General features: G+C 39.0%; 1 protein-coding gene across 1 annotated transcript in view; it reads right to left on the bottom strand.

The window, feature by feature from the left end:
* Positions 1–14,499, bottom strand: part of TRHDE (thyrotropin releasing hormone degrading enzyme) — a 225,038-nt gene that overhangs the window by 137,197 nt on the left and 73,342 nt on the right. The window contains exon 4 of the mRNA XM_074870583.1: positions 1,327–1,481. Within this exon, the coding sequence (XP_074726684.1) occupies positions 1,327–1,481 (155 nt within the window). The remainder of the gene's footprint in view (positions 1–1,326; positions 1,482–14,499) is intronic.

Below are 14,499 nucleotides of genomic sequence, written 5' to 3'. Positions count from 1 at the left end.
GGCAGAGGAAATTATTAAAGTGGTGCAAAGAGTAACTGGAAATAATGGAATAACTTCAGAAAAAGGAAGACTTAAGCTGAACACTAGGAAAAAGTTATTGACCATCAGATTTAATCAAAAGGTTTTAAGGAAAGTGGCATAACCCTGTAATCAGAAGCACTGAACCCAGCACTACAAAACACACCACACGAAAGAATCTAATACTAACAGAAGCCAGGATTTGATGACCTAATATGTGTTTTCCAGACCTGATTCCTAAGGCACTGTAATTTTTCTAGTTGAACAGTGTGCTACTCCATTGTACTGCACAATAAAGAGCATATAACAAAATCAGATGATCGTATTGAGAACAAACCAGCAATAACTTTCAATAAAAATTTCATGTTGCAGTTGAGGACTTCACATTCTTCAACAGATTTAATGTGAAACATGAATATGAACCAAACATTATTATTACCAGGTTCATCTACCAGAACTCCATTACAAAGCCTCCCTTTTATATGCTCCTTTTTATTTGCAGAAAGTGTTAAGAATTTGCATTGCCTTTTAAAGAACACTGTGTAAAGTCACAGATGTAAGCCATGCTGATTACACAGTAGGATTTCATTCATTTTAACCTGAAGGCTATGATTATGCCTCTTATGAGTGCAAGAAAGGGTTTCCTGCCCCTGTAGCAAATTTCTTCAATAACATTTGCATTCAACTCAGTTTTACTAAACACTTGTAATGTGTTTAGTTTGAGATAAGAAGATGGAAGAAATGTAAAATAAATTGTAATATGGGTTTCTTACAAAGTTTTCTTATTGATACAAAAGTTTCTGTACACATAATGACTCAATTATCCATCAATAGTGAACAGTGTCAATACCAAATTAAAAAAAAAAAGAAAGCAAAAGAAAACAGAAGTATGTGCATATGTGACGGAAGAAGATTATGACTACCAAATTGATTTCAGCCAAAATATTTTTTGACATGAACATGAAACTCAGAATGAATTTGCTATAGTTCTGCAATAAATCATTTTCTATAGTTATCAACATGTTTAGTCTACACGCCAACAGCACACTCACACAGAAACATACAGAATATAATCACACAGAAGATAGGGAAGTAGTTCATTGCTACCAATTTTCTCTTCTATCCGCATTTTGAGTCTTCCCAGTTTCTGCACTGTAGAGATGTGTCTTACAGATCTCTGTATTATTTGGACTCCAGTTACAATAAAACTTGCAACTGTCTATGTAAACAACACAAATTCATTTTGAGTTTTGAAAAGGAACAGATGGTTTCTGACATTAATATCAAACATCTGAACACCTTTAATACCTGATGACATAGCTCATGTACAATGACCATGGTGACATCCAGTAGGTATGATATAGAAGAAATGCTTGGATCTAGCAGTATCCTTTGCTCCACAAAAACACTCAGTCCCCAGTTCTCCATAGCAGCATATGGATGCTTAGGCACAGCTAACAGATCTAGAAATAGAAAAAATATATGTTAACTCCTTGTGGGAGCTACTATGCTGAACAGCTATTGCAAGTAAGGCCATAGATGATCACTAAAAGCATTTTAAATAACACACATGTAAAACAAAACTTAATTCCAGCTCTCAGTAATGTTATTTAGAAAACATTAATAAAATATTCATTTTTTATCTTATGTCACTATCTGTTCACACATAATTACCATGTTACTGCTGTAACACAGTACTTCATATTTCTAATTGAAGTTTTCTATACAGAATCCACCTTATTTACAATACCTTGTTGATTTATTCCTGGGTTTGATACTGCTTCTCATGTTTACTGTACCATATCAATGTAGTAACACAGACTTTTACCACAAGTATTTTTTACCTTTTCATTAAAGTGACTCCTTTATGAACATCCTGCACATCAAACTGTATGTAAGGACTAACATTAAGGGGAACACTGAAGAAATACTGTTTCATAACAACCAGAAAGATGGCAAACTGTTCAGAAACACCAGTTCTTACAAAAAAGGCATCTTGCAGCATGCACTATTGGTAGCATGCATCCTCTGAGAACAGGAGTGCTGACAGCCACCTCTCAGCCCAACAGGCTGGAACAATGCTGCTATACACACCTTCAGGAGTATTATATCAGTTCTGTATTCAGTAAGTGACAAAATTTTGGGAAGAAGTTGGGAAGGTCCTTCACCAGGTAAAAAAAAAAGCAGTGAAGAATTTCTCTCAGTGGTATGAGGTTGGACATGACAATATTACAATGTCTATCCATGCATTAGAAATATCTTTTTTTTTTAGAATGGTTTGGGTTGGAAGGGACTTTAAAGGTCATCTAGTTCCAACTCCCCTGCAACAAGCAGGGACACTTTCCACTAGATCAGGTTGCTCAAAGCCCCGTCCAACCTGGCCTTGAACACTGCGCCAGGGAGGGGGCAGCCACAACCTCTCTGGACAACCTGTTCCAGTGTCTCATCACCCTCACAGGAAAGAATTTCTTCCTCAAAGCTAATCTAAATCTACCCTTTTTCAGTTGAAAACCATTACCCATTATCCTACCACTACACTCCCTGATAAAGAGTCCCTCCCCATCTTTCCTGTAGCCCCTTTAAGTACTGGAAGGCCGCTATAAAGTCTCCCTGGAGCCTTCTCTTCTCCAGGCTGAACAACCCCAATTCTCTCAGCCTGTCCTCATAAGGGAGGTTCTTCAGCCCCCCAGTCATCTTTGTGGCCCTCCTATGGACTTGTCTATGTCCTTCTTATGTCGAAGGCCCTAGAGCTGAACACAGTACTCCAGATGGGGTCTGACAAGAGCGGAGTAGAGGGGGAGAATCACCTCCTTCGACCTGCTAACCGCACTTTTGATGCAGCCCAGGATACGGTTGTCTTTCTGGGCTGCAAGTGCCCATTGCTGGCTCATAGCCAGTTTTTCATCCACTAGTACCACCACGTCCTTCTCCATGAGGCTGCTCTCAATCTACTCATCACCCAGCCTGTATTTGTGCTTGGGATTGCCCCGACCCATGGGCAGGACCTTGCACTTGGCCTTGTTGAACTTCCTGAGGTTTGCACAGGCCCACCTCTGAAGCCTGTCCAGGTCCCTCTGGATGGCATCCCTTCTCTCCAGCTTGTCGACTGCACCACACAGCTTGGTGTTGTCAGCAAACTTGCTGAGGATGCACTCAATCCCACTGCAATCTTACTGCAGAAGATTAAGAAGGAACTAAAATTGACTATCAGTCTGGAAGTAAATCTGAAATTACAGTAAATTGAAATAGGGAATAAACCAATATACAATGCTGCTTCATGGCAAAAACGTCTGAAAGAACCCAGAAATAACTTGTATGTCTGCAAGAAGCCCAGTGCAATCTGTGTACAAATCAGCCAAAATTTTGGAAGCTACACTGCCACATCAGCATGGTGCTCCCTCCAGTCAAACTAATTAGCCTGGCTTCTTAATTAATTACCCTGGCTGCCACACTCCTCTCATTTGGCTGTATTACTTCTGGTTCCAAAGCTAGTTCATTTGCAGTTAACACAAGTATACCTAGGTAGTACTTCACTGGGTGGATAAAAGGTCTCTGGGTTGACTTCCTAACCTGAAGAATTAAAATTCTGACATGCTTATTCTAAATAATACTCTGAATTATATCAAAGCACTGACACATCTTCCAAGTTTGTCTATTCTGGCTTGCTGATACGTGTGGTAGAATTGGCTTGGAGAACAACCTGACAGCAGGAGCTCTACTTCAGGATTCACAGGAAGTTGCCACTGAAATATCAGGAATGGAGAACTTGGACATATTTCAGCACATCCAAAAAGGGCCTGCTGCAAGAAGCATAAAAATACCAGCCTTCTAGTGGAAGCACAGAGAGAGTCTAGCAACTACTTCCAAATACAAGCAAACTGAAAACATCCAAATTGCAAACAGAGATATACTACAAATGGTAAAGAATAAATATTTTATATAAAGGCAGACACTAGAACAAGAGCCTAATTAAATAAAGCAAAAATCCAAAACATGGTGTTCAAGATTCAACATACGAATAAATTCAAAATTACATGCTTTCCCTTTCTTCAATCGACACTCTAACTGTACTAATTTTTTTTAAATAACTACAATTTGTTATAGATGACATGCAAAATGAAGAACTCCTGTCTGCTATATGAAGAAGGGTTAAGGATGAAAAAAAAGGACACAAAGGCTACTGGGTGAAATCACTGAATTCAATGGCAAATCTTCATTAACATTAAATAGAGATCTCTCCCATTCTCAATTCTGTAAAGAGAGCCACAACTCCTCCTACAGCAATTAAACTTTCCTCCAAAAGGCATCTTCAGAAGAAGAATACAGGGAGACTGTTCTTATTTACACCAATTATATTTTCAGCAATACCCCTCAAATAAGCAAAGTGACCTAAATAGAACTAGCATGAAAGGAAAAACAGTTTCCTAATTGTAACTGATCCTTTTGTTTTCTTTCTCTCCTTTGGATTCATTTGTAGGTTTTGGTCTTTCTTGCCAGTCATAACAGACAGATTTTGTAAGTGTCAGCCAGTAATAAACAGGAATAACTCTGTGGAACTGGAAAACTACGGTGAGGTCTCATACTAAATACCTTTACAGGCTAATTATAGACTGTCTTTCACTACTTATGTCATTGGTAGTGGTCTGCTGGTTTAGACTGATACTTTATAGCACTGACATACCAATAAAACCTTCCAGTCTGATGGACGGCTAACTGCCTTGCAGGTAGACAATCGCAGAGGGATATTCTAAATTACTTTTATCCAACACAGCCCCGTTGCTCTGCAAGCCTGGAAACTCCTCTCATGCATCGGCTAATGCTTAAAGGGCTTTTCTGACCAGTCAAAACATAATAGATAACCCTGTTGGTTTCCAGAATACTAATCTTTGCAGGTGACATGAGCATACCAATAATGCTGAATGAATTAAGAAATATACTACAACATATGAACACACTCCTACCTTTTCCTAGTGCAGGGTCTGATGCACTGCATTTTAATGCCAAAGAAGAGAATTTTTTAATCTCCAGTGAGAGACAGAATGGACTCTGAACGTACTCATCATAACAAAATGAAAGATATTTTGCTTGTCATTGTCCATGTCTAAACTCTGAATGTGCAAGTCTCGGTGCTAATTTAGAAATTAAATTCTGCAGTGGCTGGTCTTGATTACTCCACAAATTTCTACTACCTTTAAATAAAATTCCAAACAAGCCTAGTTTTGTGGTAAAAGATACAATAATGTATATCTTTCTCTGGGGAGTCATAAATGTTTGATTTCAGAGGAACAATGTTCAAATCTCACCATGAGAATTTGTACTTCCCTCTGTTTATCACACCATTAGAGCACAGAGGAAGGTATTCTGTGCTCCTGGAGGTGATATGTGTTAAGGTTTTAGTGTAATTTTTAAGGAGCAAGGTACAAAAGGAGGGATGATGATGCACATTTTGATAGAAATATCATTCACACATATTACTGCTCAGAAGTGTTCTGCACTAACTGTAAAATGTGAACTACTGAATATACAACAGTTTGTCTGCGTGCTGCATCCAGTTACTCTGCACACTATTTAATTAAATTCTTTGTAAAGCACTTGTGAATGTTTGATTATGTGGGTATTGCTGGGGAAATAGAAATGCGTGTTATTGCTTGCAGAGAATAATATCCTCATACATCATAAAACTGTTACTTGAGATTTCCTGATACAGCAGTGCAGAAAGTCCTGTGTGCTGCTGGAATAATAGAGGGTTTCCACCTCTTGGCCTTCACAGAAACTAAATTCATGATCAAGAAGTAAAAACTATACAGCTAAAATAAAATCACCAGAAAAGCCATCAGGACAAAAACGTGCTGGAACTTCACACTAACATACTATACTAGCACAATTATTCAAATACAAGGATAGCATTTGGATGTTTTTTAAATGTATTTCTGTATGAATCTCATGAAAAACATTTCAAGTTACAAAAACTGTACATAGCTCAATAGCTTCTTTTATTTCCAAACTTTTAATTAAGGCATCATAACTATGTTAAAACATCAAAATATAACTGTGACATTATTAGCAAGTATCATCATAGTGCAAACCAGAAAACAGCAATTTAACACCTAAGTTGGTCACAAAGCAAATCAACATTAGAATTTTTTTTGTGTGTATGAACTTAGCATCTGTGCAATTTGAACAAATGATACAATTTTTCCTTTTCCCCCATTCAGTTATAGTATTTTCTAGGGACCCTCAAAAACCATTAAATTCCCCAAACGACACAACTGGGAACATCACTCTTGTTTGAAAAGAGAGCAGGGTTAGAACCGAATAGCATTAAACACGAAACAACATCCAACTCTGTCATGCAGAGTACCCTGAATCTGGGGGTCCTTCCCCCCTCCTTTATCATCCTATTCTTTTAGAAACATCGAAGGACCTTTTCCACCACTGTGACTCCACTATGTTTAACCACCTCGGTTTGATGTCTGGTATAACTGACACACATCCTTACTATACCTGAGTGCCGTATAAACACAGAAAGACAGACAGGCATCCACAGGCATGAACACATTTACTAATATTATGTACTGCAATTTTATTTGGTTTAGCTGCTGGTTGAAATGTAACAAAGGCTAGATCCTGCAGAACATATGACAGTATTCAATTTCTAATACTCAAGGTGGAAGATGAAAAGCACCTACTAGGGAAAAAAAAAAAATAGCTAAACGTGTGAACAATTTCTGCAAATTTTCTGCTAACATACATAAGTCTCCCAAATAAATCTGAGAGCCCTGAAACACTGCAACTTGTAAATGAGAACACAGAGTGAGAAACAAGAATTTTCTGTCAAGCATCTTTATATACATATTTTCCTTAATAAAACCAGCAGGCACAGAGAGATAAACTGTTCATTCCATGAATTCCACGTTTTTCCCTTATAATCCCTATTTTTATTACAAAAATGACACTATTAAAATAATTTGAATTTATCTATGTGCCTCTCGCATTATTTTCATTCATTTCTTCAGAGGGGCTTTCTTCAAGATTTCAGGTGTAGATTTCTTGATACCAGGTGTTTCACTTGACAACAATTTCAACAAATTAAGAGAAAGCATGGACTGATATCAGTTTATTTTAGTCTTGACAAATGAAAACTGAAGTATGGTTTTGCCCTTTCCTAATGCTTCATAATGCAATCAATAGCTGTGTTAAATTTCTCTAGAGGTCTTGTGCAATTTCCTAAATGAAAGCTGTTGTTCAAAAAACTAACTATTTACTAAAAGGGTTTATATGCTGCCACTCGGATTCCTTAATCAAAGCCATTTCTTCTATTAAGAATAAGTAGAAGATGCTTTTCTGTAATGCAATACCATTTAATGATTTATGCATATTTTAAAGAACAAGCCAACTACAAAAAGTGACAGCTTTGGTTAAAAACCATTAAGTCAAACAGTAGTTATTGTAAGAAATATCCAAATTTTCTACTGATAAAGAATTACTGATAACAGTACTTACAAGAATTATCTAAATTGGCTACCGAAAAACTTTCTTTTCTGCAGAAAAATGACAGAGAAGTTTGTGCTGGAAAACCAAGTTTTCCTTGCATATATTTTCATCCCCTTAAAAAGTTATTGGGGGGGGGGGGGGGAACAAAAAAAGAAAACATCCCAGGGCTTGGCAAAAGCTCTCTGAAGCCAACAGGATGGTCTCCAACTGACTGCTACAGCAGAATGAAACACAACTAATGGATTTGAATGTTCACATTGAGACATTTTGAGACAGTTGATTTTCAGAAAATATTAAGTGCATGTTTCCTGAAAACTAAGCCATTTCAGTATCTCACTTCTGGCATTTAGCACCGAGGTACCCCAAATTAGCTGTCTTTTAACTATTACTTTTATTTAAGATACAACTTAATAGTTTTCTTCTATCTTCTCTCACTACACGCAAAGTATTCAAACACACAAAAGTCGCAAGCAACCTGGATGACAGCCCCACGGGAAATCTTTGACTTAACATTTCCGTTTACCCAAATGCTTATTCTGGCACCCATCGGTTTTTATCTCTGGGACTACAACACCAATATCCTTCTGTAAGCATGACACTTACCAACCCACACGGACGTTAGCCTGCAGAGTTAATGCAAAGGTCTAAAACTGTTTGCCATTATTTCAGTCAAATCAAATGGCTTGTTGCAGACCCTGAGGAGAAATCACTGACACACAGCAGTTTATTGCTGGGGTTTTTATTGCTTCGTATTGCTGTACAAAGTATTATTTAACATTAACTGACATAAACAATGGATGGATTTCCAGAGTGTTTGATACGAATAGCAGATGTTTAACGCAGTGTGAATACTAGACGATCCAAGAGGAAAAAAAAAAAAACGTGAGACAAAGCTGGGAAGGGTAAGGGGGGAGAATAAGTAGTAATATAGAAAGAAAAACTTTGTTATTTTTTCAAGCAACTGAGCCTTAACACTGGGTGATGGCTAGTTTACAGTTTAAAAAAATAAAATAGAAAACTGTTGATTTTATTTGACATGCATATTATTAAATTACTTTCAATTTTCATAACCCAAATCTATAGATCATTCCTTTGTTATTTCAAAGTATATCAAATGATTCAATGTTAACATGAAAAATGACTGCAATCGCCCATTGAGGCTGAATTATATATCATCTTGGTTGTATCGATCTCTAAATGAGCTCCCTTTCTTTTAAATAATGCCTGAACAGACCATTATGAATGGCTGCACAGTAAAAAACAAGGAAAAAAACAATCTTTCACAAAGTTTCTTTATAAATATAAACCTTTTTTTCCCAGCCTTCAGTCTAATGTAGGTATTCTAAACTCTCAGACATATATTAGAACAAAGAGTTACACTGAACAAACCGAGACACAGACTGAAATCAACTCAAGTTTCTGCTACTCCAAGTTACAAGGCTAGTATTGTATGTGCATCCCTTACAGTATATACACAACAGACAAACAGAGAAAATACATTCCAGCTCTCAACACCGAAAGATCTGGAGAGAGGAAAAAACAAGACAGACTTTTGTTGCCTTCATAAATACTGGTTCTAATGTAAATACAAAGAGCATTGACACGATGGAAAATTGCCAACAGTCATTTTCCTACCACCACAGTTAATAGAGCATGAGGATTCTATGGCTGAAAACACACGCCACTGATTACCGAGCACTTCCAGTATGAATACTGCCTCAAAGAAAATGATCAAGTGACATAGCCATATTCCTTCTCTTCGCTGCAAAACCAAGGTGCATGAACACAGAAAACTCCAGAAATCCATACCACTTAAGAATTATAACAATGAAGTAAAATAAATCTTTTCATCCAGCATACATAAAACTGATTTGCATCACAGTAATAAAGACATGAATGTTTCCATTAGTACAACACTCTATATACCCAGATTTACATCTTTTATGTTTGCTTTATAGTCAGATCGTATTCACAGGTGATGGGCACAGTTTAGCAGTGAAAGTAGAAACAGGAATTGTGGGAAGACAGGCAGGTATTTCGCATTTCCAGTATCTCAAAAATATATATCACAATATTCCACCTGGAGATAAAATTACAATATAGCTAATCATATGCACTACATCTGAAGGTAATGTTTTTATGGGGACTGTATCTACTTATCTTCTCTCCTCCAGAGTAAGCTGAAGAAATACAAATGGCCTGTCCTGGATAGCTCCTGAGATAGTGTTTTTAGGTCTTGCTGTTTATACGAAGTCCTAAAATACAGTTTATCTTACATTCTTATGAAAATGCTTTAGATAATATTGACCAGGATAAATTTTTACTATCTTAATAGTAAAAATATTAAACTATTCATCAGTTTATTTAATACACCAAGAATCAATAACTTTGTGACACATCACAAAAAAACCCATCATCCTGATTTCTAGAGAACCACAAATAACAGAGGACTCGTTCTGTTCTTATGCAAGCCCACACTCCCTCCTCCCCACTCATGCCTGAGGGTGTAACCACTTAAACTAAGTCTTGTCATAGAATTCATATTCACCCTTACAAGAGGCTCACCAGAACACCCTGATGAACCAGTGGGACCAAAATGTGAAAGCCAAAGCTAAAGTTCTTGGTGCATTTAGATATCCTGAAGAGATTTAACTAAGTGAATTTACTCCCTTCATTCTGTTCCAGATCAGCATGGGCACAGGCTGCCAGCAACGTGCTGTTCAGTTACCCATGACAGGTGAAAAATCACAGTTAAAAAGCATGCATGCAAGACTGTGACAAAAAAACCCTCCTTCTCTACACAGTTACTCCAGATTTCCCACAGTAAAATGCAGCACCAGGACCAAACCTCTAAGAAGCTTCACTTCCCTGGTGCAGGAAGGGTGAGCAACAGGCTCCACTCAGCTCACGTCCTAGTATGCTGAGGCAGGCAGTACTATATCTCCAAATAAAGAGGTTCTTTTTTAAGCATTTTGGGCCCAGAGTTATTACTGAACCCCACATCCTTATCACCAGGGGAAAAAAAATAAGAAAAGGAATTAAAAGAAATAAGCAGGATAGAAAAGCAGAGTAGCTGAAACCTCCACCAGAGCTGAAAATCTCTCTGAGCATGGAAAACAATGGGAAGAGATGGAAATGGTGCTTTGTTCTGCACCTGGAAGCAACAGGTACTAGTGAAGAGAAAGACAATAACTAGAAAGTAGCCTTATTTCTGACAGTTGTGGCTTCAATTAACTCAGAGAGTAGAACCCAAACATGCATGTGTTACAAAAATGGAATACTGAAAACCATGTAAAAATAAAACTCTAGAAAGCAATGTTTTTAATCTGAAGTTACAAAAAAAAGTGACACACTAAAGAGAGGCTGGTGACTGATACGAACTAAACTGTACGACTGAAGTTTGTCAAGGAGCTAACAAGACCTGAGAACAGAGGAGGTTGTGACAGACCTGCAACAGACCACTCTGAGACTCAGAAACATGAAAAAGCAGAGCCTGCAAACAACAGGAGTCATCCAGTCTGGAACAAAGTTTACAGAGATCAGACAGATCTCTGACACAGTGAGTAAGATTGATAATCCAATATCCCACCAGAAAAGAAACCAGAGACAGAAAATCATGCATAGCTCAGAGAACATGCGGAGCGGCACACACAATGACAGCCTGGACAAGCGACAGTTCTCTTCAGTGTGCAGGAAGAATACTGGAAAGGTGATGGATTAAATCTCTTTCCTCCAAAAATGGAGTGACTATATTGACAAGGGGGATGATGACAGCAACACCAACTCCTATTAGTATTTCCTGGGTACTTTTATGATACACAAATACCCTGGGGTATGGTATTGCTACACTTTTGTATAAAATATGCCTTGTTAGTTCCTTTAAATCACATTTAAGCCAAATTAAGGTCAAAAATCAGTAACAAATTTTATGAGTAACTTTCAAAACAGACAACACTAATGAATGCTTAGAAAAGTTACCACCAAATAGACAAAATCTATGCTTAATGTACTTATACTGATCCATACTTACATCTATATTGAGCTGGCACTGACAAGCAGGCAGTTATGGCTCCAGTCCTTGCGTACACCTTATGTTTCATGTATCATCAAAAAATTATTCAGATGTTCTGGTCTGAGAATTCATCTGTAAGAGATGAACTTCTCACTGAGCACTTTCAGGTCCACTCCTCTCCATCTTAGATCTTCATACTGCTGCAGATCTCTTGGTTAAACCACAACAGGATTTTACCAGTCTCACCTTTGAAATGTTGCTGGGATCTAAACAGACTTAATCTTTCATCCTGACTCATTCTGTTTCCCCCATTTTCAAGACACAGTCTGTCCATTTTTCTTAATAAGGAAGTGAACAAACTTCCTTAGATATGCAAATATCTGTTTGTTAGACTAGAAATTACCTTCCATACTAAACTGGCTGGTAAGCAGCTTCTTACTTCAGTGACTTCAATGAGGGGATAAAAACATTTCCCCCTCCCTTTGATAATTCATTTGCATTTTTCAGTGTGTAATGTGACCTCCACTGGAGTTTACATTCTGTGCCAATCTTTACCTGCATCATACAAAGATCTAAATAGAATAAAATGTATGCAGCTCATTACTGACTGCTAACCAAGACCAGTAATGCTAACACACCGGTAATGAACCACCTTGGGATAGCAGTGGGCTTGCAGCGACTGATCCCGGTTGCAGCCTCACTGCTCTCGGAAGTCAGACAACTGCAGGATAGAACAAGACAACATAAAGAAGCTACATTTTCCCTTGCTTTTGCACAGAGAAGAACCCATGTAAAATTGGAACTTTTTATTATTGCCTACAAAGGGAGATATTTTAAGAGACCATTCTATGTTAGCTGAATATACAAAATTCTGGCAGATGCCATTTGGAAAGGTTATGCATTCATCTTGTGATGACACAGACAGGGTATCAAGTTTTACACACTAACACTTTGTACAGGAAAAACCAAGAAGAGAGAGTGGTGAGAGGCTTTGGACAACTTTAGAAAGATTAAAAAAATGCCAAGCTAAAACTAAATACACAAAAAAAAGCATAAAGGGTAAACAATGGAAGTATGGAGAGCTGTTACTGCACAAAGATACACAGGCAAACCATGAGGACAGCATTATCATCATGTCTAGCCACTAGAAAAAAACACTGAGATTCCTCTGAGTAATGGATTAGGCAACCAGATTTGTGCCAAATGTAGTTTTTTTAATCAGCAGCTACTGTAAGCACTACTGAGAAATTCCATTTACAGACAATGGAAAAGTCCATGAAAAGGCAACAAGAATTGAAAGGGTTAGATAAAGAGATCTGCCTGTAATCCCACAGCCAATTCAGAAACAGTACGACAGGAAACAAACTGAATTCTTCAAGTACCTTTAAGGTGGTATCAGTGCAGTGCTCTAACAGAATCACAGAATGGTTGAGACTGAAAGGGACCCCTGCAGGTCATCCTATCCAACTCCTCTGCTCAAGCAGGGCCACCAAGAGCCAGTTGCCAGGACTGTGTCCAGATGGCCTTTGAATATCTCCAAGGATTGAGACTCCACAATCTCAGTCATGTTCCCTGGAAAAAAGTGTTTCCTGATGATCAGGAGGAATGTCCTGTATTCCAGTTTGTGCCCATTGCCTCTTGTTCTCTCACTGAGCACCACTGAAAAGAGCCTGGCACCATCTTCCTTGCACCCTTCCTTCAGGTATTTATATACATGGATGAGATTCCCCCTGAGCCTTATATTATCCAAGCTGAACAGTCGTGCCTCTACCAGCCTCTCCTCACAGGAGAGATGCTCTAGTCCCTTTATCACCCTTGTGGCCTTTCACTGGACTTTCTCCAGTATGTCCACGTGTTTCTCATACTGTAGAGCCCAGAACTGCACACAGCACTCCAGGTGTGGCCTCAACAGTGCTGAGTAGAGGAGAAGAATCACCTCCCTTGACCTACTAGCAACCGTCCTAATGTAGCCCAGGACACCATTCACCTTCTTTGCTGTGAGGGCACAGTGCTGGTTCATGGGCAACTTCATGTCCGTGAGCTCCTTTCTGAAAAGCTGCTTTCCACTTGGTCAGCCCCCAGCATGTACTGTTGCATGGGGTTGTTTCTCCCCAGGGGCAGGACTTTCCACCTTCCTTTGTTGGGCTTCATGAGGTTCTTGTCAGCCCATCTCTCTAGTCTGTCAAGGTCCCACTGGATGGCAGCACAACGCTTCATTGTATAGGCTACTCAGAATCACAGAATCGTCTAGGTTGGAAAAGACCTTGAAGATCATCCAGTTCAACCATTAACCTAACATTGACAGTTCCCAACTACACCATATCCCTCAGCGCTATGTCAACCCGACTCTTAAATACCTCCAGGGATGCGGACTCCACCACTGCCCTGGGCAGACCATTCCAACACCCAACAACCTGTTCTGTAAAAAAATGTATCTGAATATCTAGTCTAAACCTTCCCTAGCGCAATTTGAGGCCATTACCTCTTGTCCTATTGCTTGTTACATGGTTAAAGAGACTCATCCCCAGCTCTCTGCAACCTCCTTTCAGGTAGTTGTAGAGGGCGATGAGGTCTCCCCTCAGCCTCCTCTTCTCCAGACTAAACAACCCCAGTTCCCTCAGCCGCTCCTCGTACGACATGTGCTCCAGACCCTTCACCAGCTTCGTTGCCCTTCTCTGGACACACTCGAGTAATTCAATGTCCTTTTTGTAGTGAGGGGCCCAAAACTGAACACAGTCATCGAGGTGTGGCCTCACCAGTGCTGAGTACAGGGGTAAGATCACTTCCCTTTGGCCTTCTTGGCCACCTGGGCACACTGCTGGCTCATGTTCAGTCGGCTGTCAATCAACACCCCCAGGTCCCTCTCTGACTGGCAGCTCTCCAGCCACTCCTCCCCAAGCCTGTAGCACTGCTGGGGGTTGTTGTGGCCAAAGTGCAGCACCCGGCATTTGGCCTTATTGAAACTCATCCAGCTG

Source organism: Strix uralensis, chromosome 5, assembly GCF_047716275.1.
Source record: "Strix uralensis isolate ZFMK-TIS-50842 chromosome 5, bStrUra1, whole genome shotgun sequence".
NCBI lineage: Eukaryota > Metazoa > Chordata > Aves > Strigiformes > Strigidae > Strix > Strix uralensis.
Note: the sequence above shows the minus strand (reverse complement) of the source record. Positions and strands in the feature narration are given on the sequence as shown.